General features: G+C 53.3%; 1 protein-coding gene across 1 annotated transcript; it reads right to left on the bottom strand.

Moving 5' to 3' along the window:
- Positions 1 to 2,722: 2,722 nt before the first annotated feature.
- Positions 2,723 to 23,590, bottom strand: ADRA1D (adrenoceptor alpha 1D). Its single transcript, XM_059705627.1, has 2 exons — positions 21,874 to 23,590; positions 2,723 to 4,554 (listed from the first exon to the last, which is right to left on the bottom strand). The coding sequence occupies exons 1-2, from the start codon at positions 22,994 to 22,996 to the stop codon at positions 3,980 to 3,982; spliced, it is 1,698 nt and encodes a 565-aa protein (XP_059561610.1). The 5' UTR covers positions 22,997 to 23,590; the 3' UTR covers positions 2,723 to 3,979.
- Positions 23,591 to 23,868: the final 278 nt, after the last annotated feature.

Raw genomic sequence — 23,868 nt, 5'->3', positions numbered from 1 at the left:
TCTGGCTCCTGGCTCTGAAGGCTCAGACTTTTGTGGCCCCAGTGTCTGGATTTCTTCTTGATTCCAAATTCTTCCTGCAATTTCCACTTCATTCTCACCCAGACCAGAGCAATTTGAGAATATACTAGCAGGCTGGGCCCTATTCAACATTCCCTTTGTTTCCCTGTTTCTGCCAAGAGGTGGGTTGGGGAAGGGAAGAAATATCAGCTCAGCCTAGCAGGAGAGTGAGTGCAGCACCCACTTCCCCAAAGTCCCACTTCCAGTACCACCTGGGCCCACCAGGCTCCCTAGAGAGCTATTCTGAGCAGGGAGCCTGAGGGACTGGTTTAGCCTTTACGAGCATCTGGTTTTGTGCTTTGCTGAAGCCACGGGAAGGGGAAAAAAAAAAGAAATTTTTTCCAAGTAGATGGTGAACATGTAACCCCCTGGGGTGTAACAGGATGGGAATAGAAACAGGGTCAGGGGGGGCACTGAGGAGATGGAGTTATGACAGGTCACTGAGGGGAGGGCCACCAAGGTCCCAACCTTTCCCCAGTGCCTGTCGGCACCTGGAGCAGTGGTGGTGGAGGGGGCCTTTTGGGGAGCTGGGGCTCCAGGTGGGAGGGTTGGGTGGCCTGGAGGGAACGTGGGGCAGGTGGTCCTGCAGAGGTGCAGGGTGCAGCTGGCTCTCCAGCTGGGGGAGGACCAGGCTTTAGCTCCGGAGTATTGATGGGACCAGATGGGGTGAGGGTCTTACAAAAATGGTGACGTTGAGCCAGCTACCAGGTGGACAATGGTGCAGTGTCCCAGGGAAGGGTCAGTGGACTCATAAATCCAATCTATATATATAAAAGCCTAATATGCAAATTGTCCCTGTGGGAGTTTGACCGGGAGACAGATCGCTCGCTATGACATGCACTGACCACCAGAGGGCAGCGCGGAACGAAGGCCCCAGCCGGCAGCCAGCAGCCAGAAGGAAGGCCCCGATCGGCCCTGATCGCCAGTCAGGCCTAGGGACCCTACCCATGCACGAATTTCGTGCACCAGGCCTCTAGTATTTAATAAAAACTCTTACCCAGTCCTGAGCAGCCATGAGAACAGACAGCTCTCTCCCTGATGGACACAGATGTGGATTCTATCAGTGGACTCTTAGCCAGGGTGATCTTGATGTGAGCTACCAGGAAGACTGAGAAATGCTCAGGGATTAGTTCCAGGCAAGGCATCTGGGAAGGAGGTCTTGGGAAGATAATGAGGTGTGGAGAGGACAGGCAGGCTCAGGGCCTTGGGGAGCCTGAAGCCTCAGCACCAGTGGCCTTGTCATGCCTGCACAGAGCAGATGAGATGCTTTGCAGAAGGTGAGTGGGCTTGCACCTGGGGTGTCTGGGGGCCATCCGGGGGAGAATGAACACACACCTCTGGATCTGGAGCTAGACCCTTGGGGGACATTTATGTATGTGACTGAGGTGATTTTGAATGGGTGAGATTGTGTGGAGAGTTGAGAAAAGGAAGAAGAAAACCCTGGGGGACATTTAAGGACAGAGAGAGGCGCCTGCGCGGGAGAGAGAGTGTGGTCAGGGGACCAGAGAGATCCCAGGGGCGTGGCTCAGCAGCGGAGGGACATCTCAGGAAGCAGGAGTGGCCACTAGTGTGAACTGCAGCACAGACAGATGATGGGAGGAGATCAGGGAAATGAAAGGTCCCAGGTGACTTGCAAAAGTGGTCCTGTGGAATGCTGGGGACAGAGGCCCTGAAGAGTGTGGGAAGCAAGGCAAGATGGGTGGCAAGAGCCCAGCTTGAGAGGGAGGGTGGACTGGAGCTAGAGGTTTTGGGTGGGAACAGGAGTGAGGGTTTCTAAGGAGAGGTGGGGGAGGGTAGGTTATTGGACAAACGCCAGTGTCTTTGGAGACTTGCTTTTTCCCCTGTCGCATCTCGCAGGACCATGCTCTTCTCACTAACAAACTCCCTCATTTCTTGAGGATTGTGCAAAGGAACTCTTACTCCCATTTTGATGGGTACTGAGTCTTCCCTATTTCCCCAATCACCTTGGCATTTCAAGGTGATAAAAAAGGGACAATGGCCCCTTTTTATATGCATGACAGGGACAGTCTTTAATGAGTTGTGTGGGCCAAGCTGGGGGTGGGGGGAAGCTAGGGCACCTGAGGTCTCAGGAAATGGTGCAGTGAATGCACTTCTTCTAAATGCTCCCAAATCACTGGCAAGAGGCTCCCTCCTCCAGAAGGGCTGTTGCTACTCCCTCCATTTTACAACTTTCTGGCATGTCCTGAGACCAAGGGCAGTGGCTCAGTGCTTTATCGATGATCAGAACGGGGTCCCTGGATGTCCCTGTTAAAACGCAGCCTCTCTGGGGCCTCTCCCCATCTCCTGGAGGCTGAGTACCTGTTATGGGGGGTACAGGAGGAGGCAGCTGGTGCAGAGCGCTGCTGTGCCCAGGAGACGGCTGAGGCTTGAACATTGGTCATGTTTTGCTGGTTGATCATCGTGCCGACAGAAAGTACTGGCCAAGCTGCCCACACTGCCTGCCTCCATGTCCACTGTCATGGGGGCAAGGAGGCTCCCTCCCCCACTAAAAACCCTCCTGATGAAGACTCCCTCCCCACCTTGCTCCCTTGTCCCCACTCTTGACCTCCAGTGGCTTACCTGCCCTGACATGTGGGAACCAGTGTTCACCCTGTGCAGGGACCCTCCCCTGCTAGGGACCCCTGCCCGGGAGCCCAGTGTTTGACCGACAGCCCCCACCCCTGTGAGACCATAAGGGCTGTCCCCCAGTGACCCCAGCTGTAGGGTGGCCAAAGTGCTGCAAAGTGGGGCCCTCTTGGGGTGTCAAGCATGGTTCCTGGGTAGGTGTTCTCTCACTCACCATGCACACCTGTCAACTTGGGCTTGTATATTTTTTCTTGTAACGTTCCACCCATTTAACTGATGACTGCATCACAGGTACATCTGGGGAGACTGGCAAAGCGGAGATTTGTGTTTATGATTACTGTTTTGTTTCCCAAGACTAGGCGTGTGAATTTAAAACCTCCTCCTCCTCCAGAGTCCTTTGGTCATGCTACAAGTCCCAAAGGGACTGTTAAAGAGCCAGTTAAGTTGAAACTAGAAAGGTGCACGAATACCCAATCTATCCTGTTGTGGGCCTTTAGTACTTGAAGAATTCTAGAAAAGAAAAAAAAAGGTAGTTCTTTATAGGTTATAAGCTAAGGAGGGACAGTTTGCACGGTTTGGACAAAATAGAAGTACTCTTGCCAATAAATATGTCTCAAAATGACAAATAAAGCTCTCCCCATGTGACAGCTCCGGACCCCAGCGGGAGGTGACGGGCACAGGCACAAGGAGCTATGTACAGAGTGTAAACAGTAAGGCCCTTGGGGGGGGGGTTAGGGGGGCAGGGGCAGGTGATGCGGTGTGCGAGAGGAGTACCGGCAGGGTCCACGGGTAAATACAACAGGCTTGTAAAAACAGTCATCCCTCTGCCACCAAAGCTTGCGGGTGGCGGTGACAGGTCTCCAGGTTCCTCCAGGCGGCAGTAAGGAGAAACTGTGTCCCATTGACGTTTTCCTAGGAAGGCAGTGGGGCGGCCAGGCAGGGCCTCCCTGCCCCTTTCTCCCCGAGAGGAGGGACAGGCCTGCCTGGCCAGACTTGGGGCTGTCTACCCAGGGTTCAAGGCATGGATGGGGCAGTGTTTCTCAAATACGGGTTGGGAGCAAATGGCCCCCCACCCAGGGTCCGCAGCCCCTCCCTCCGAAAGGGGAGCTCGGGCATCTGTGTCTAGTGGGGGCCCATCACCTTCCACCCCCTCCAGGGCACCGCTCCGCCTCCCTTCCTCAGGGCTGGAGAGCAGCTGCCCTGATCAGTTTCCCATCCCTGATCCACACGGGCCTCTTGAACAAAGCTAGCCGCTCCTCACATCCTCTCCCTCACCCCACCTTATCCACTTCCCCTAGCACCCCCCGCCCCCACCCAGGCCTAGCTCTGGGGGTCCTTAAATATCAGTCTCCCGGAGGTCGTCGCTGTCCGCCAGTTCGTAGGGCTGACAGGTGGCGCCCTCCACGACGTTGTGGGGGACGCCAAGGGACACAGCCTCCACCTCCGCGCGCAGGGCGCTCCCGGCGCGGATCTTGTGCGACAGGCTGGAGACCTTGGCCCGCAGCTGGGTGGTGGGTCTCCGGAACGGCCCGGGCAGCCTCCACTCGCGGAAAGCGCACGGCTTTGCGCGGCCGGCGACGGCAGCCTGCGCCTCGGGTGTGCCCGGGGAGCCTGGGGCCGCGAGCTCGGCGAGGGCCAGGGGGGCCCCGGGGAGCGCAGCACCCGGGCTGGGGGCGCAGTCGGGGCGCGGCCCGCCGGTTGAGACCCGCCAGTGGTGGCCGTAGACCCGCCAGAGGGGGCGGCGGCGCCGGCGACGCCGGCACTGGCAGCGCAGGAGGCGGAGGAAGGCGCGCTTGAACTCGCGGCTGGAGCAGGGGTAGATGAGCGGGTTCACGCAGCTGTTGAAGTAGCCGAGCCAGAAGATGACCTTGAAGACGCTCTCTGAGGGCTTCAGCTCCGGAAACAGGGAACCTGCAGGGAGCAGAGACCCACCTGGGTTAGATGTTCCAGGAGGAGGGAGGCCCAGGCGGCCCCTGGACGGTAAGGGGCGGCCCTTCCCGACCTCCAGGGGCCCTGGCTGAGCGGTTCTCAACCTGTGGGTCGCGACACTTTGGGGGAGTCGAAGGACCCTTTCACAGGGGTCGACTAAATACATCCTGCATATCAGATATTTACATTACGATTCATAACAGTAGCAACATTACAGTTATGAAGTAGCAACGAAAATAATTTTATGGTTGGGGGTCACCACCACATGAGGAACTGTATTAAAGGGTCGCGGCATTAGGAAGGTTGAGAACCACTGAACTAGGGGCTCTCAAACTACTTCTCCCCAAGGGGTCCCTGATATAACTCCAGGGGGTCCATGAACCTAAATGGGGAAAAAGAGTCATCCTTAGTTTTACTCACAATACCGGAAAGTGAGCATTCCCCTTAATGATGAGGATAGGCAACAAACCGGAGTAGAATTGGGCAAAACCATATGAAATTACAGTTTTTGTAGCTCGAAACTGGTGCAACATTGGCGGTTTCCTAAGGCTCAACCTAATATTACCAGGTCCTGAAGATATTTTTCTGTCACGTTCAGTTGTTGCAGATGTTTTGAAATATTGTCTATGCGCCTCACTATTGGAGATGATGATCACTGGAACACACCTCTAGATCTCATTTCGTGCCTTAACGTAGAAGCACGTTTATTACTATATCATGAATTTCACTTAAAAATATTTTGACAAAGTGTTCAATGAAATCTGCCTCACTGGTAGACATTTGTATTTTATTTAGTGCAGTTGAAAGCGTGACTCTGAGAAGGGCTCTTACATAGTCCCTAGCACAAAAAGGGTACGAACTCCTGATCAACGTTGAGCAAGGCTTGCCCCATGCCAGGCACTGCGCTGAGCTCCCTTCAAACATGGCACTGCACCCTTGTTAGCAATGTGGATCCAATATCTTGGAAACGCAGGTGGGATCTCAGAAAATGGGCAGGAGCCAGCCAGGATAGGAAGGGCAGAGGGTGTGGGAGTAGAAAGGACAAGAGGGTAACAAGTCTGGGGCCTGGGAGTGTTGTGTAGGATGCACTCAGAAAACTTGGGACAGAAGGGCCTTAAATTCTGGGAAGTTTGGCTTTTATTTTGTGGGCAGTGAGGAGCCATGGATATTTTTAAGCAGGTGAGAGACAGGGCCTAGAATCAAATCTCAATAAACAATGTCCATGGCTGTCGGAATGCAGGACAGTGGGCTGTCCCAGTGGGCATGGTCAGGGAAGGCTTCTGGGATGGCTTTCAGGGAGCAGTGCCAGGCAAAAGGGGGTGGGGCTCTGGGGTCTGAGCTGTGCCAGGAAGACCCTCTCGTAAACCTGTCACCTGGCATCTCTATCATGTCTCTGAAAAGCACCCAACAAAGCGTAAAGGCATGATCCAGGGAGCGAAGGCCACTCTCTCAGCCTCACTCATCCTCAGCAGCAGCAGGGGCAGAGGGTAGGTGGCAGAAGCTGCAGGTGCCTAAGAGGCTGAACAGCCAGGGTAGGGGGCCTTGACAAATCGTGAGACCTGCTCGATCTTCCCCTTCCCCCCAAAGAAATAAGAGCAGGGTCCCCTACTGGGGCAGGGCACTATGTTTTCCTCTTGAATGTGGGGCACTTGCATGTCACCCACCCCCATTTAGAGAATTGCGGGTGCTAAGAGACACCATGGAGGAAGAGGAAGAGTACGCAGCATTGTGCGGCATAGGCCATTCAAACCTTGGTTAAGTAGCCCTGAGTCAGTATTTGGCTAAGTCTCACTTTCCCTTTCTGTGAAATACAGTCAATAATATTTCTCTGGCTCGGCCGGCATGGCTCAGTGGTTGAGCATCGACCTATGAACCAGGAGGTCATGGTTCGATTCCTGGTCAGGGCACATGTCCGGGTTGCAGGCAGGATCCCCAGTGTGGGGTGTGCAGGAGACAGCCAATCAATGATTCTCTCTCATCATTGATGTTTCTATCTCTCCCTCTTCCCTCCTCTCTGAAATCAATAAAAATATATATTTTTAAAAATAATACTTGTCTGGCAGGGGTTTTGTGAAGATTCATAAATTTCAGGGTCTAGCACTTAACAAGTTCTTAATAAATACTTCTGTTACTCACGCCCCCTTTTCCTATTTCTGTGGCTTTTGAGAGAGGAGACCTCAGACCTGGAAGGCACCCACTTCCCAGCTCTGGAGAGTGGCCAGAAACAGAAGCCTCGACCTGGTATGTTTGGGGGAGGCTGGGCCATCGGTCAGGCTGTGTTAAGGAGACACTATCCCCTGGGAGAGGAGTTGGATAGTTGTCTTTGGAATATGGGGTCCATCAGGGTTGCCCTCAGCCTCCAGGAAAGCAGCCCTCGGAACAGCGTCCCTCAATGGCTGAGAGTAAGACAGAGTGCTGAAAATAACGTTCTGACTCAGGCCACAATTTTTTATATTTAGCCCAGGATGACAAATCGGTGGACTATGCTTTCAGCAAGGAGTCTGAAGCTGGCCAAAGGGCATTGTTATCAGTGTGGTTTTGATTCGGATTAGTAGGCGACATGGCATACTGTGTGGCCATGGGCCTTGTTGTAAACATTCACATGCTAATTTATTCTCAACCAACCTGTACAGGAGCCTGCCGCCAGCTGGGGATTCCTTACACAAAAGGAGCTGGGATTCAAACAGCCTTGCAGCCTCCGTTTTTCCTACTGTGTCCTGCTGACATCCTACTTTAGGCTCCCCCAGAAGCAGGCCCCCCCCCCCGAGACAAGTTGTTATTTGGGACGTAAGTGAATCCTGGGTAGTGGAGTGGGAAATACGAGAGAAAAGACAAGAAAGCCAATAAAAGCCTGGGGGCTTTGGGAGCCAGTGGAGAACAGGAACCTCAGAGTTACCCCCTCCCCTGGGTTGAGGTATCTATACACCCACTCCCATAGTTATTCCATACTCCCTGCCTACTGTGTGGGTGGGCAAGGGGGATTCTGGTGGGCAGAGAAAGCCCCCAGGCAGAGAGACGAAGGCAGGTGCTGGGGTGGAAGTTAGCCTACTAGTGCACTGAAGGTCTAGGTCTAGGGAGATGGGTGAGGCACCGACAGCATCTGCCACAACTTTGTTTGCTCTCCGCCCACTGTGTGCAGACATCTTGCCTGGAAAAAAGACATCTGTGCCTTGGGCGCCAGCTTCCACAAGCAGTAGCTCCCAAGAGACATTTCCTGTTTCCTTCATAGAAGGCAGAGTCTCACACCCACCTCTGCCCAGAGGCATTGTCAGCATTGTCCCTGCCCTGCTGCCCTGCTGTGGGGACATCAGTGGACAAGTGCTTCTCAGCCACTCCCAGCTTTCTCCTCCCCCAGCTACTCTTGAGTTATGGCTACTCAGGTTGACCAGCTGACTCCCCTGTCTTGCCTCCTCACTCCTCTCCAGCTGCCCAGCACACACCTTTGCCAGCACCTGTAGCTCAGATACAGGAAAGCCTCAATGGACAGCTGGGGACTCTGAGACAAGGCCACTCTCTCAGTGCCTGGCAGCCCCCTTTTCTGGCTCTCTCTCCCACTCCCCACTTTGCCCACAGCCTTTCTTGCAAGCATGAAGCCCAGCTGTGCTAACTCATCTTGGCAGCCGTCATTGGAGCCAGAGGCTCACATGGCATGCCCTCCCTCACCTTCCCACCTCTCCATCCAGGAGCCCAGCATCGCCCCCTAGCTCCCTTTTCTCTTGTGGTTCCTGCTTCTCTCTGCAGTCTTACTTCTGTCTTTATGTGCATTAGGTAAGTGGCCACACTGACTTCTCACTGCCCTCTGGCCATAGCGGGCTCCTCAGTCTTGCCTTTGGGCTTTTGCATGTGGTCATTCTGGATGCCCTTCCTCTTTCCGCCACCTGGTAGTGCCAGCTCCAATGGCACCTCCTCCTGGAAGCCTTCCCCTGCACTCCCTCCCAAGCCAGCAGGGTTTAGTTGGACTCCCTCCTCCTCACCACTCCCCCCACCCCAGCATATCTACTCACTTCTAAATGCCAAGAACACCGCAGGTAACTATCAGTTTCCTGTCTATCTTAACCTTAAATGGTAAGCTCCCCTCACCATGCTTGGCATATTGTAGAGGCTCAATACATTCTGACGCCTCTCTATTGCACCCTACATCCCATCATTGCCAACTCTTATCAGTCCCAGAATCCCCCCACTGTGCACCATCTCGTAATCACCTGGTCCCAGCACCATCAGTCCCAGCTACCACATGCAGTGCCCTTTCAAGTGGACTCCTGCCCCAGAACCCTGTTCTCCACAGCAGCTGGGGGATTCTTTTCAAACATGTCTGAGCATTATATTTCTTCACTTAGAACCCATTTCCACTGCTGACTGCAGCTTCCCTCCCCCCTCTCTCATCTGTACTTTGAGCTGCCAGCCCCTTGGTTTCTCCCATCAGCTCTTTCTGTTTGCTTCCTTCTTGGCTTGGCTGAGACTCCAACTCTCTTGCAATGCTCCCACATCCATGTCTTCTCCAGCCAGATCCTAACTCTGGAGCGATTCACCCTAAACACACTTAAGGTCTCAACCTCAGTTTAACATCCTTTGTTTCCAGCAGTCTCGCCACTGTCCTCAGCCAGCTCTCCCCTATTCCTGCACTAGCTCCTTTGAGCCTTGACTCTTTTCTACAAGCCTTGTGGTTGCCCCTTCACCTTCTCCAGAGCACTTGACCTCACTTCCTGTTTCACAGAGAAAACAGAAGCTAAAGAAGTTGGGGACGTGCTCAAACTTTCCTCCTCTCTCTTCCCCCTTGGTAAGAAAGGAGTCACTCCTCTCACTCAAGGCTCATCACCTACTTGTGCTGTGGTGCTCTTGAGCCACCAGTCACCCGTGAGCTTGTCTCTGTCACAGCTGTACCCTCGTTCTCTCCACTTTTTCCATCCACACCTGTCTCCTCTTCCCTACCTACTTTTCACTCTACCACCTTGCCCCACAGTCCCAACTCACACAGGTCTCCACCCTGGAGACACTTATCTTGTACATCCTGGACACTTGTCATCTCACATGGCTTCCAGGTGCCGCTCTCTTGGATTTTTGACTCTGTGTCAATTTCCTTTGCTGCTTCCTCGTTATGTCCCCACTGCTAAATGCAAGAGTTCCCTTAGAAGAGTCTTGTAAAGGCAGTGAGATCTCCCCGACTTTCCATTTAAAATTACAAAGTCCTCCCTATAGCCCTGTGCTCTCCACCTCCTCAACCAGCTCTATTGTTTTTCACAGCACACACCACCTTCTCCTGTACTATTTGAGTTACTCTTCACTGTGTCCATCAGCTTTGTCCCCACAGTTCACAGTTCAGAGAGGAAGGGAGAGGGGGAGAGAGAAACATCAATGATGAAAGAGAGTCATTAATCGGCTGCCTCTGCACACCCCACAATAGGGATCAATGCCCAACCCAGCCATGTGCTGTGACCGGGAACTGAACCGTGACCTCTTGGTTTACAGGTTGATGTTCAACTGCTGAGCCACACTGGCCAGGCTGTACTTCTCATTTAACTCTCATGGCACTGGCATCCACCTTGCAGAAAGATTCTAGTTATCTCCAGAGGACAAGGGATAGGGTCAAGTTCTGAACTTGAATCAATCTAGCCCTAAAGCACTTGGTCTTCCTGTAGCATCTTGTAAAGATAGAAATAGAACTTCTCTTGTTTTTCCAGGGATTCTGGAAGAGCCACAAACACTAGCTGCCTCATCCCCACCTCTGGGCTTTGGCATGCTGGCCTGGCCAGGATGGCCCTCCTTCTCTCTCCATAGTGAGTACTCCCCTTCTTCAACTTGGGCCTAGAATCACCTTCTCTAGGAGTGTTTCTGTGATTAACTCCCCTGCCCTGGGATAGTAGTTTCTGGACTGTGTGTTCCTTGAGCACCTCTTAATTCTGCCTCCAGCAGGCTAGGTGGCATTTGTTAGCCTTCTGTGTGGCATCTAGCGTGCCCTGTGGGGCCTGCCACATAGGACACTCACAAGAGCTGGGCTGTTCGGGGGAGCTACTTCTCAAGAAGAGTACCAAACAGACCCCCACCATCTAGGAGGAGCCACAGAGCTGCTTGGCCATCCCCTTCCCCTCCTTCAAGTCTTTGCTCAAAAGTCACCTCTCAGGTTTGAAGTAGATGCTGTTGGTGCCTCGCCCAGGTGCATCAGCCCTCAGACACTGAGTGGTGGATGCTAAAGCTCATAGTACTCCCTTCTCTGGAGAATTGTCCTCGGCCAATGAGAGCTGCTTCAACTGGGAGATGACACCTCCCCACCAAGGGGCAGCTCACAGCCAGGGACAAACTGATATGGGATAGGAAAAGCCAGCTCCCTGGCCTCCAGGTGGTACAATTCTGTGCTGCCAATCTTGCTCCAGGGCTCTGGTAGGACCAGGCTGAGGCCAGACTTTGAGGCCATATCCTGGGTTAGCTCTTTCCTGCCCTAGCCTACTTCCTGAGACCCTTCCTCAGTCCATCACTTGCATAAGAACCTCTTCTGAGGCTCTGCATCTAGGGACCGGACCTAAGACACCCAAGGGCTTATCTTCAAGCCATTTTGCTTGCTTCCCAACCTACAATGGTGGGATTACGTCGTTGTCACTGGACCAATTCTTCTGCCGACTGCTGGGAAAGGCAGGGCATGAGTACGCATATCTGTGTCCACTTCTCCCTACTCAACAGACAGGATGGTGCAAGGCGGGCAGACATCGCTGGTCAGAAGTGGCAGGGCCTCTTCTGTGTCAGCAGGTGAGCTCACTCTCTGGCATGTTGGCTGGGCCATTCTGGCCTACACTTTTTGGGGAAACTGAGGTAGCAGCTTGTGAGGTTAGGTGTGTGTGTATTTACAGTCTGGATCATCACAGTCTAGTCCCCTCTCCCGAGGAACAGGAATGGCCAGGCCCAGGAGTTGAGGCTGAGAGGCCAGTTAAGGCTGGTGGTGACCAATGTGGCCAAGCCTCATTGAGGAGTGACAGCTCCGAAGCCAAGGGGCAGACTGTGTGATTAACAGCATTGTTTTGGCCTCACCAGGGGGAACTCGTTCTTTCTTGGCGTAATGTCAGAATTCACAGCCAGCCTTGCTCATAACTTGCAGCCAACTATGAAATATCAGGCTGCACCAGTCTTCCCTTCCCCTACACCTTAGTGGGGGTGGGGGCAGCTCCTAGGGCAGTGATGGCGAACACTGCCATCACTGTCAGAGGTGACACGCGGACTCAATTTTTTGGTTGACTTTTCTTTGTTAAATGGCATTTAAATATATAAAATAAATATCAAAAATATAAGTCTTTGTTTTACTATGGTTGCAAAGATCAAAAAATTTCTATACGTGACACGGCACCAGAGTTAAGTTAGGGTTTTTCAAGATGCTGACACGCCGAGCTCAAAAGGTTCGCTATCACTGTCCTAGAGCCACGGAGGCCGCCTGGTGGGGTCCAAGGGAAGAAGATGAGTCACAGACCTGTCCTGAGTCCTACACTGGGCTCCACCCATTTCCCTTCAACTCTTCCCTCCCCTTTGCTCCCTTTCCACCTTCCCTATTTCTCCTCCTTCTTTCTACTCTTTGTTGTCTTTTCTTAACTCATTATTTCCTGATCTGTGGCCTTGGAGTAGCCATATCCCAAGCTCTGGGTGCCCAAGGCTGAAGTCCCTGCCAAATGGCTCTTGTGCTCAGCTGAACTGGACCCTGATCAGAGCATGAGCCTCTCAGCTCAGGAGCTGGGCTGACCGATGGCTCATGGGCCTGAGCAGATCAGTGCTTATGCCAGAGGAGAGAAGGTCCCCAGGTAGTGGGCACTCTGTCCAGGAGTCCCAGCACTGAGCTGCTAGGCATTGCCCATGAGGCCCTAACACCAGCTCTCAGGGGCCCAGGACCCTGTTGGGTGGGTCACCAAGGGCAGACAAACCCTCCAGCATTCGCAGGAGACCTTTTGGTGGGCATAAAGCTCATGAAGCAGGGTAAGACAGGGCTCAGCAGGGCCTCAGAAACTTTCTCTTGAGGGGTGGGTTCAAGGACTCTCGGGGTCTTCTGAGATCTGTGAGAGGATCAAGTCACACAGGAAGTGGCCTTGTCCCGTGGCAGTGCTCAGGACACCATTGTGGCCAGGATCTGGGGCATAAGGGAGCATGAAACTGAGCCTGGGGGATGAGTGCAGGGGCCGAGGGGTTCAGTGAGATTTAAAGCTTAAATCATGACTGCCAACTGACCTGAACCCTGGCCCTAGCCTGACCTCTGACCCCGGCAGGAAGTAACAAGGACTCTGGGGCCAGAGTGCTTGGGTTCCAGTCCCAGCTCTGACACTTACTTTGTTTTTTAAGATTTTATTGATTTTTAGAGAGAAAGGAAAGGAGAGGGAGAGAGAGATAGAAACATCAATGTGAAAGTGAAATATTGATTGGCTGTCTCCTGCATGCCCCCTGCCAGGGACTGAGCTCACAACCCCAGCATGTAACCTGACCAGAATTGAACCAGCAACTCTTCAGTGCACAGGATGACGCCCAACCAGCTGCGCCAGACTGGCCAGGGCCCAGCTCTGACATTTACGATTAAGATTAATATAAAAATATTTTTAAAAGAAGTAAGTAGCACAGGATATTCTTGCTAGTAGGTAAAAAGCAGGAAAGATTATAGTGAGAAGATGGGGAGGGGGGTGAGGGTGAAGGAGCCACAGGATTGAGGGCAAATCATTTTTTGGGGGAAGTTCAAGACACATCTACATGCTGTGTGTATGCAGAGGAGAGGTGAAGACAGAGAGGGCTGAGCAGCAACAGACAGAGTGAGACCCCTTAGGGCAGAAAGGGGTTGAGAGAGATTCAGAGCCAACAGGGGACATGCAGGACTTCTGGGGCCACTCTGAGGCTGCCCTGAGGAGGAAGCCTGCCTATGACAAGTGTGATTTCTCTTTAGCAAGTGCTCAGCTAGACACTGGCTTGCGCTGGCTCACAAGAACTGATTGTTAAATTTCCAAAGAACTTTGCAAACTAGCTGATGTCTCTTTGGTAGCTTGAAATTGATCACAGTGGGAATAGTTACACCATGGAAATGGGCAGATGCTACAAATTAGCCCCCACTCCAGAGCCAATTGTTAAATATTTACTGGCACACTACTACTATGTTCCACATGAAAGAATGGCCAGATTCAAGGGCTAGGGCTCTTAGAAATGGGTGGAGGTGAGGGAGTTTAAGATGGCAAGAGAAGGTGAAGTGGTGGATCATGGCAGTAGCTGGGGAGGGAGGCCTAACTAAGGTAAGAATAGGGAGTTGAAGGTTTGGTCAAGGTCGGGGTCAATCAGCTTTTCCTATACAGACTCTTCCAAGTAACCAAACAGGTAGTAGCAAATTCTTTTTAGAATTTCAACAAACAAATGTACAGGGAAGACAGAATTCAGGTATCACCACTTTAAGTTCCCAGGCTAGTGACTGCTAAGACAGCAGTTTTGTAACAGGCTGATGGGACACTTTATAATGGATGGATTAGGCTGATGGAACCTAAAGCCTTGATTAATCTTAATATTACAAAAAAGAAGAATTATTGCCCAAAAACAGTTTACAGGAGGTATAGGCAACAGAGGAACACATTAATGGCACTATGGGGATGCAAATCCCAGTCTTTGGGCTACTCCTGGAGGCAAACAATCTGGTTTCTTCACCAAATAAGTTGAAAGGATAAAGGTGGGTGAAGTAGAATCTTACCAATTAAAGAGACAGGATGCAAACCAACCATATGCAATGTATGTACCTTTTTTGGATCCTAATTAAACAAACTGAAAATTGGAGGCAACAGGCAACATTTGAACACTCGGTAGGTATTTGATGCTGTTAAACAATTATTTTGTGTTATAAATGATTATGGTTATTTTTTAAAGTTATTTTCTGAAATACATATTGAAGAATTTACAGATGAATTGATATGATGTCTGAATTTTCTTCAAAATAATCCACAGTGGTGGGAAAATGGGTAGGGGTTGAGATGAACCAAGACTGGCCGTATTACTGATAGCTGTCGTAGCTGGGACACAGGTTCCTGGCCATCATCATACTGCTCTTTCTACTTAGTATGTGTTTGAAACTATCCATCATATTAAAAAAAAGAAAAAAAAGGGGAAAGTCCTAGCCCTAGATAGTTTCTTATTCACAGTAATCATTCAGTAAATGTTAGCTGCTATGCTTAAAATTTTTTTCAGGTCACACAAATGGGAGGTCATCCCCAATGCATCACTAGTAAGGATGGTTGGCTTTACATAGAGGGCTGTTACCCTAAGGGAGATCAGCCATTCACAGAAGGACTGCTTGATTCCACTTGTATGAGGTATCTAAAATACAGGCACGCCTCAGAGATATTGCAGGGGTGGTTCCAGAACACCACAATAAAGTGAGTTGTGGCATGTTTGCTGGTGGAGGGTCTTGCCTTCAATTTGTAAAAAACAAAAAACAAAGCAACATCGGTGAAGCACAAATAAAGTGAAGTGTGCAATGAAACAAGGTCTGCCTGAAGACAAATTCATAGAATCTAAGAGGGGTTGGAGGGAGGGGAAGTGGGGGGTTGCTAATCAACATGCATAAAGTTTCACTTAAACAAAATAGGCAAGTTTTAGAGATCTGCCGTACAGGTGCCTAGTTAACAATGCTGCATGGTATACTTAAAAATTTAAGAGGGTAGATCTCATGTTATATTCTTACCACAATTAAAAAAAAAAAAAAAAGAGGGCTGTGCTTTGCCACCTAGACCTTTGCATGGCACGATGTGAAGAGGCCATGCCACTTCCTCCTTCTATGCACACTGACTGAGCATCTACTGTTGCGCCAGGTGCCACAAAAGCATAGGTAGGAGACATAATGCCAGCCCCTTCTTCGAACTTCTGGGCCAGGGGACAGAATAGAATAGCCATTATCGAGGATCTGAAGCACACCACGCCTCTCCCCCTGTGTCTGTGACTGCAGGGAGCCTCTGGAGATGAGTCCTTTGCTGCTTGGCCAACACCCTTCAGACTCACACACTGAATCTACCCTCCACAGCTGGCTGCCAAAGTGTGCCTCAGTCTGGACACCAATTCCTCAACATGGCTCATAGCCTCCTCCTGCCTCCTCCCTCTCTCTGTCTCTTCTTTCAGGCATAAGATATTGACAGCCTGTTTTATAAAGTACATACATCCTAAGAGTTTGGCTTGTTAAGTTTAATTATGCATACACCAATGTAGTCACCACCCAGATCAAGATAGAATATTCCTGGCTCTTTGGGAAAGTTTCTTTGTACTCTCTTCCAGCTAATTACTCCTCCTCCATATCTCTCTCTCTCTCTCTCTCTCTCTCACACACACACACACACACACACACGTAACCACCATCCTGATTAGTTTCACCTGTTCTGGAATGTCATATACACAGAATCATATAATATGTTAGCTTTTCATTTTGGATACAGCTTATTTTGCTCAGCATAGGGTCCATGAAGCTCATCTATGTTGCTATCGTCATCAGGTTTGTTATTTTCCTAGCTGTATAGTAGTCCAGCCAATGAATACATCATAATTTATTTATCCATTCAGTTGACGACATCTGGCCTCATCTCGTGACCTGTTTTCTCATAGCTTGTATATTCCAGGTTTTCCCAAACCACAGGATGACCCACAAAGACCTCCGCTCCTCTCTGCCTACGTATGTACAGTTTCCTCTGCCCTCTCACTGACGGTATGTGTAAGAATACTGACAGTGCACTGTGATAAAGGTGTGCGGAATGCTTGGAGCATGAGGGAGCACCTAATTAAATCCAGAGGTGGTCAGGGGACCTAGGCTGACAGTACAGGAGGGAGCCCCAGGTCTGGCTCCCACATGGCTGGGGTCCCAGTGTGTCCTGGGACTGCCACTATCAGAGCCTCCTGGTAGCTTATTCACCTGGAGGTATATCTCGGAGGGGCCTGTGGGCTCTGGGGCTGCTTTGTGTGACCGATATATTCTACACATTCAGAGGCTGACTAGGAGGCCAGTGAGGCATGGTGACTGCCCAACAAAAGAGAGCTAAGAGTGCAAGCTGGGCATCTGCCTGTGGCCATTAGGAATGACAGGGGGCGGGAGTGTGTGTGTGTGTGTGTGTGTGTGTGTGTGTGCGCGCGCATCTAGGTGTCAATGGACAGGTCCACCTCTGGGTATGGCTGGCAGGCTGAAGCCAGACTCAGTGGGATGCTACTGCCATGAGAACATCAGGAGAGATGGGGCCTCTGGAGATGCCTGGGAGAGGAAGGGCGCTCTCGCAGATGGGTGCTTGCCTGCCCGGGACTGCTCCTCCAGTCCCTCTGTCCCCCTGTTGCCTGCAGGGAAGGTGACTGGCATTTCCAAGGCTGTGGGTGAAGGGTCCAGGGCAGAGGCTTTCAGGTGTATTTCCAGCTGGCCCACCCTTGTCATGCTCCCCTTTTTGGGGGGTCCTCCATGGAAGTCTGCAGGTAGCAGGTCCTAACTGATGCCCCTCCCCATATGCATGCTACAAGTTTGGGCTGCTCTAGACATCTGGCTAAATAATCTTGTAAGAAGGAGCCTTTACATAATGTCTTACGATTTTCTCAGGCACCTAGTGCTGCACCAGCTTGCTGGTGAGGGCAGGAGGCACATATCTCTCATTGGCAGGGCTGCCAAGAGCCCCTCCTCCAAGGACTGGAGACCACATACTCTATCGTCCAGACTGGAACATCTCTGAGAGTGAAAGCGGCACTATTAGTAATCGTGCAGGTCAACAGGTACAACCAGGGCTGCCTTGGCCAAACCTGGATGTGTGGTCATTTTTCACGGGGCAGACAGCACAGCTGGGCATCAGTATGAACCACCAGGCAGGTGAGTGCCCTCTCACGGGGGTGAGTGGTATTTCTCATTCCTTACACAGCTCCCCATGTGTCCTGGAAAGGCAGGTGCTGCCTTCCCTGAACTTGCTGCCCTAAATCACAGGGTCCGACAGGTGATGTCTCAAGTTCATAGAGCTGACTCTCTACGTGCTGGCACATGTCCTGCAGTTGCTCCTCACTGGGAAAGGGGGCAGCTGGAGGTGTGGGGGGTGACCCCTAGCCCCTCTTCAGGCCACTCAGGATTTTAGGTGCCTGGCGTCTGTGTCCCAATCTCTCCTGGCCATTGACCCGGGCCCGCAGAGTCCCTATGGTTCAGGACACCCATCTGTATCTCTCTCTCCTCCTGCTCCGGCCTGACCCACAGCATTTCAGTTTATAAATGGCAGTCACTCGCTCCCTGTGCCAAGGGTCCTCTGGGACCCTGGGTTCCCTTCTTAAGGCTCTCAGTGCCCTCGGGGCTGTCAGGGCCACTCCCTGGCTATGTCACAGCTGTGCTGTAGCTGCAGCTTCCACTTGGCTTTGTGTCCAGAGGTGTGGGTATAGACGCAGCCGTGGGTAAACTACGGCCGGCGGGCTGGATCCGGCCCGTTTGAAATGAATAAAACTAAAAAAAAAAAAAAAGACCGTACCCTTTTATGTAATGATGTTTACTTTGAATTTATATTAGTTCACACAAACACTCCATCCATGCTTTTGTTCCGGCCCTCCGGTCCAGTTTAAGAACCCATTGTGGCCCTCGAGTCAAAAAGTTTGCCCACCCCTGGGGTAGGGCATCCTGGGTCTGCTTGACAACCCCTAGCTATGGCTCTACTGGGTGCCTTTGTTGCCATGGCTTATGGCCCTTTCTGGCACCGACTGCTTTTTCAACCTCTCCATCCCTGCTGCTCCTCACATCTGGTGTGGGACCAGGGCTTGGGGGAGCTGAAAAGTGTCAGTCCTCCTGGCTTCCCCCTTCTCTGCCTCCTCCTGATTTCTTCAAAGTGAGGGCTCCCCAGGCTCTGTCCTCAGACCCTCTTTTTTTCTTTGCCTCTCCATCCTCTTTCTGCTTCTGCAACCACTCCCATTCTTGACCCTCTTATCTAAGTTCCCACCCCCCACCACATACTGGCATCTCCTATCAAGATGTGATGCCACATTCTACCCCTCCCACCACACACACAAGTTGCTGCTCAGAATATTCCCTGTTCCTTCAATGGTGCCTTCCTCCTCCAGGCCGGGACCAGTGCTGGGGAGTGTCAGGACCTCCTGGCCCCCTGGCCCTCCTGTATAACCCTCAGGCTGCCCTTTCTCCACCTCTGGCTCCATCCTCCTGTTCTCTCTGTTGATCTACCTTCAGAGCCACTTCGTGGCGATTGGAATATTCTGTGTCCCTGCTTGGCCTCTGTCCTGTTTGTTTGCTATTGCCAGATTCCACTCAATTCAGCTCCACCAGCGGCTGTGGGCTCTGCTCTGGGGCTCAGTGAGGTGCCCTGGGAGGCTGGGCACACCACAGACCAGTAGGAAGGTGGAGACCAGGAGAACCCCCTCCCAGGGTTACCACGCCAGATGTGAGGAGCAGCAGAGATGGAAGGATTAAGAAAGAGCAGTGTGTACCAGCCAGGGGCAAAGACCATGGAAATTTGGGGATGAATTCCTGGAAGCGGGGGACACGTGATCTAGACCTCAGAAAACAGTAGCCGTTTTCCGTGTTGATTGTATCAGTGAGAAATTGGAAGCACGGAGCACTCAGCAGGAGACTGCATCAACACACCATGGCACACTCTCAAGCAGAGCACCACGCTGCTGCTGAAATGAGCCAGCGTGGACATGGATAAATCTCAACGACACCATGTTGGGTGAAAAAGGCAAACTGAAGATTGATGCGCCAGGCACGCTGCGATTACATAAATCCTAAAGGCACACACAATAATATTCTCTGTTATTATGGATACAGATATTTGTGGGACGAGTACACATGTGTGGGAGTGATAAATACCAGATTTACCATTGGGGAGGGAGGGAACAAAGAAGGACGGGAGAAGGGAGCTTAGCTGTGGCTGTGTTCTGTTTGAAAAAAGAAAGAAACAGGGACCAGAGGCAAATATGGCAAAATGTGAACATCTATTCAATATGGGTGATTATGGGTACATGGGCACTTGCTATATTATTTTCGTCTCATGTGCATTATTCTGTAACTAGAAATTTGAAAAGAAGTTAAAAAACCATTAGGGGAGATGGCAGTGTACACACAGGTTGATTATTTTCTACAGGGGACTGGTGTGAACCAAGGGGCAGGGGAGGATGAGGGCACCTGGGATGACAGGGCGCAGCTGAGCAAGGCTGGAGCAGGGGTTGGTTGGGAGGGCAAGAAGCCTGGGTGATGGCTTGGGGTGGTTCTAAATACTGGGTGGGTGGGTTTCTAAAGGGGGGGCACACAGACTTTCTCTTCCTGCCTATTTGCCTCTCCCTTCCCCCTCCCTCCCTCTCCTATCCCCACCACAGCCTCTGGCTGAGTGACTTTCAAGTTGGTGATTTATTCATTTCTTATCTTATATTGAGCATCCACTACCAAAGCAACAGCTCACACGGCACTCACCATGTTACAGTCACACATAATATCTCACTGAAGTCTTATTAACACCCCTGTAGGTCGTCATTGTAACCATCACCATCATCCTTATTTTATAGACGAGGAAAGAGAGGCATAGAGAGGTTCTGGGATTTGCCGGAAGTTACCCAGCTAGTAAGAAGCAGAGCTGGGGTTCAAAACCAGGCTATCTGGTACCAGATCCTGTGGTCCTTGCTGCTGTGCTCTATTGCTCTTCATATGCCAGGCACTGTGCTGGGTGCTGTTTCTGACTTTCCCCACCAGCACAGTCCTGCCCTTGCAGAGCTTGTGGGCCAGTTGGGGAAGTCAGACACCAAACCAAGCAATACCCAGATGTGATTATAGCTAAGGAGCTAGTAAAGGAAGAGAGCCTGTGCCACGAGGGAGAAAATGCAGAGAAAGACACCCTGAGACTGAGGCATCTGGGAAGGTCTCTCTGAAGAGGGGACATTATGCAGAGACCTAAAGGATGGGGAGTTAGCCAGGAGGGGTTGGGCAAGGCAGGCCAGACAGAGGGAAGAGCAAATGCAAGGGCATGAGGGATGTGGGCAAGGAACCAGAAGAGGGTCAGAGGGGCCAGAGGGGCCGTGAGCAAAAGGCAGGGCAGCCAAGCCATGAGGCCAGAGGGCAGGAAGCCCATCACGTGGGGCTCTCCTTACAGGAAGGGGACCACAAGTCCGGGTTTGTCCCTACTGTCCTGGCTCATGCCTGTGGTCTAAGCATAAATATTCCTAGTGTCCCATTTTGGTTTGGACAATAATACATTTGAAGGTCACCTTCTCATAGGCCATATTGGAGAGTTTAGATTTTGTTCCCAGGGCAGTGAGAAAGCACTGAGGGGATTTCATTGAGAGTGACACTCTAATTTATAATGTATAAAGATCACTCTGGCCGCTGTGTGGAGAGAGCCAGCAGGGGAGCAGGAAGGAGGCCATTGTCCCTTTTCAGACTCAGCTGCAGAGAGTGGAAGGAGCAGGCCAGGGAAAGGCAGGGCAGGTCCCTGCGTGGCCTGCTGAGGTTGCAGCCATGGACGAAATGACTCAGGGTAAATTTGTCCCCGGAAATGCTGTTCTCCTTCTCCTCCCAGTGCTGACCCAGCCCCAAGGCTTCCAAGAGGACCCTCGGGTGTGGGAGGAAGCCCCTCAGAACAGCTGCCCACTTCCCAGGTCCGCAGGGACCCTTGTGGGAGAAACAGGAAAGTTTCTCAGAAGCGCTGAAAAACTCAGTAAATTTAAGAAAGACAACGAACAACATTAACTTTCCATTTGCTAGTTTGCCCCCTTCCCTTCCCTTCCCTTCCCACCCCCACACAGCCCCTCCCCCAATTCCAAGAGGAGGTTGCAGAAGTTATAGCCCAGGGCACTCACAGATCCCAGCTGGGGAGGGGGCCAGCTCCCAAACTGAATGAGTGCTGGGAGAAAGCAGGTGGCTTCTGGTGCCTGCTGATGCACATGTTGACTGGCCAGGGCTTGCTGCCCATGCACGAATGTAGGCCCACCCTGTCTGTGTGCCCACCTCTGGGGGTTGACATGTATATCTGTGTGTGTGTGTGTGTGTCTGTTAACATGTAGGTGAACACATACACTGCTGTTACATACTATGAGCTTGCACAGATTTCCATTGACCTTTTATATTTAGCGGCGGCCGGAGTGTAAAACAAGCCCAGGATTGCAATGACAATGAAGGGGGAGTGGAAGGACAGAAAAGTTAGAAGCCTGTGAAACAAATTCTGTAAGCACGGAGAGCCTCTTGTTTGTCCCCCACAAAGCCGAGCCACACTTCTGTCTAAGGGACCAGGTTCCATGGTCAGGTGGGAAGGCCAGCCAAGCCTGGGTGCCAGGAAGGCATAGCTACAGGCTCAGGAAGGAAGGGCTGGTGGGAGAGGGGTCACTTACCAAGTGGCAGGACGAAGAAGAAGGGGAACCAGCAGAGCACGAAGACTCCCACGACGATGGCCAGCGTCTTGGCAGCTTTCTTCTCCCGGGAGAACTTGAGCAGGCGCACCGACAGCGAGCTGCGGAAGGTGTGGCCCTTGGCGCTGCGCAGCCCTCTGTGCGCGCCCTCTGTACCCGAGGCGGCGCCGCGACAGTGGATGCGCAGCACCACCTCGGAGGCCTTGCCCCGCTCCCGCTTGACGCCGGCCTCGAGGCTGCGCGTGGTGCTGCGGGCTACCACGTACACGCGGCAGTACATGACTATGATGACGGCCATGGGCAGGTAGAAGGAGCACACGGAGGAGAAGACGGCGTAGCCCACCTCCTCGGTGATGCTGCAAAAGCGCTCATCCGGGGGCACTGGCTCCTTCCAGCCCAGCAGGGGCCCCACGGACACCACGAGGGCCACAGCCCAGAGCAGCGCCAGGATGGCGGCCGCCTTGCGCTCCGTCATGATGGTGGGGTACTTGAGTGAGTGGCGCACGCCCACGTACCGGTCCACCGAAATGGTGCAGAGGCTGAGGATGGAGGCAGTGCAGCACAGCACGTCCACGGCAGCCCACACGTCGCAGAAGGCCCGGCCGAAGGCCCAGAAGCCCAGAACCTCCATGGTGGCCGAGAAGGGCAGCACCGTGGTGCTCAGCAGCAGGTCGGCCACGGCCAGGTTCACGATGAAATAGTTGGTGACCGTCTGCAGGTGGCGGTTGCAGGCCACCGAGAGGATGACCAGCAGGTTGCCCGCCACCGCCAGGAGGATGAAGGCGGCCAGAAAGACGCCCACGCCCACGCTCTGCGCGCTCACCACCAGACCCCCGACGGCCGCCGTGCCGTTCACCTCGCCGCCGGCGCCCACGGCCCCCGGCTCCCCGGAGGAGCTCCGGTTGTCCTCGCCACTGCCCGCGCCCACCACGCTGCCGCCGCCGCCGCTGCCACCCGCGGTCCCGGGCACTGCGCCCACCGCCGGGCCCTCCGAGGCGGCTGCGCCACCCGCACCGCCCCCTCCGCCGCCCGCGCTGGAGCCCGAGGCGCTGCTGTTCGGGCGGGGCCCCTCGAAACTGGCGCTCAGTAGATCGCGGAAAGTCATCTCAACGCGCGGCCGTCGGGGGCAGGACCCGGGCACAGCAAAAGTGACTGTCAGGGAGGGGGCCGCCGGACATAGCCGCAGGGGTCCGGTCCAGCCCCGCGCCCCGCGCCCCGGTACCGTCGGAATCCTGCCCAAGTTCCCGCGACGCGGAGCTCGGCTGGCCGCCAGCAGAGTGGGGCGGAGGCGCGGCGGCCGGGGCTCCCCGAGGCCGGCGTGGAGTCGGGCGGGAGAGCCGGGCCGCCGGCGAGCCGCTCTGAGCGCCTAGGCGAGCGGGTACAGCGCCGGCTCCCGCCCGGGCGGTGCAGGCGGCGGCCACTGCGGCGCTCGCGACTGGGCGCGGGGGGCGGGACGGAGGAGGGGCGGCGCGGGGACGGCGAGGGGGCGGCCGGCGCGGGGGGGTGGGGACGCCACATTCGCCGCGGGTAGGGGCTGTGCGCTCCCGCCAAGCGGGGGTGCGGAGGCTGTGGGGCGCTGCCCCGCACTCCAGCCCCGCGGCAGCCACCCAGCCTCTCGGCGGGTGTCCACGGCGCCCTCTCTCCTCGAGGTCAGCTCCGCGATCCCTCCCTCGCCCCTCCCCGGCTCCACTCCCTTTCCCCTCAGCTGTGTCCCCCTTCCTCCCGCCCTTTCCCCCAACCTCTCGATCACTTGCTGGTGCCCTTGGGTCCGCGGAGTGTAGAAGGAGCGATTCTCGGGTCCCCGGGCTCCCGGCTTTGGCCGCCAGGGAGCAGCAAGCGCCTGGGATTGGGGGACGGCGGAATGAACCGCGCAATGGCGTGGTGAGTCGCCTCCTGGGACTCCCTGGATGGATCTGTCGCACCTCTTCCTTCTCTCAGGCCACTGGACAGGGGAGGGTCTTAAACACCTCTGTCCAG

Source organism: Myotis daubentonii, chromosome 8 (genome assembly GCF_963259705.1).
Source record: "Myotis daubentonii chromosome 8, mMyoDau2.1, whole genome shotgun sequence".
Taxonomy (NCBI): domain Eukaryota; kingdom Metazoa; phylum Chordata; class Mammalia; order Chiroptera; family Vespertilionidae; genus Myotis; species Myotis daubentonii.
The sequence above is the reverse complement of the archived record's forward strand: the minus strand, read 5'-3'. Positions and strand labels throughout refer to the sequence as shown.

What these genes read in the sequence shown, in the direction of transcription:
- ADRA1D (XM_059705627.1), bottom strand. Translation starts at nt 22,996, where the DNA reads ATGACTTTCCGCGATCTACTGAGCGCCAGTTTCGAGGGGCCCCGCCCG. An exon ending in CTTCTTCGTCCTGCCACTTG is followed by an intron (nt 4,555 to 21,873) that starts GTAAGTGACCCC and finishes TGCTCCCTGCAG; the next exon opens with GTTCCCTGTTTCCGGAGCTG.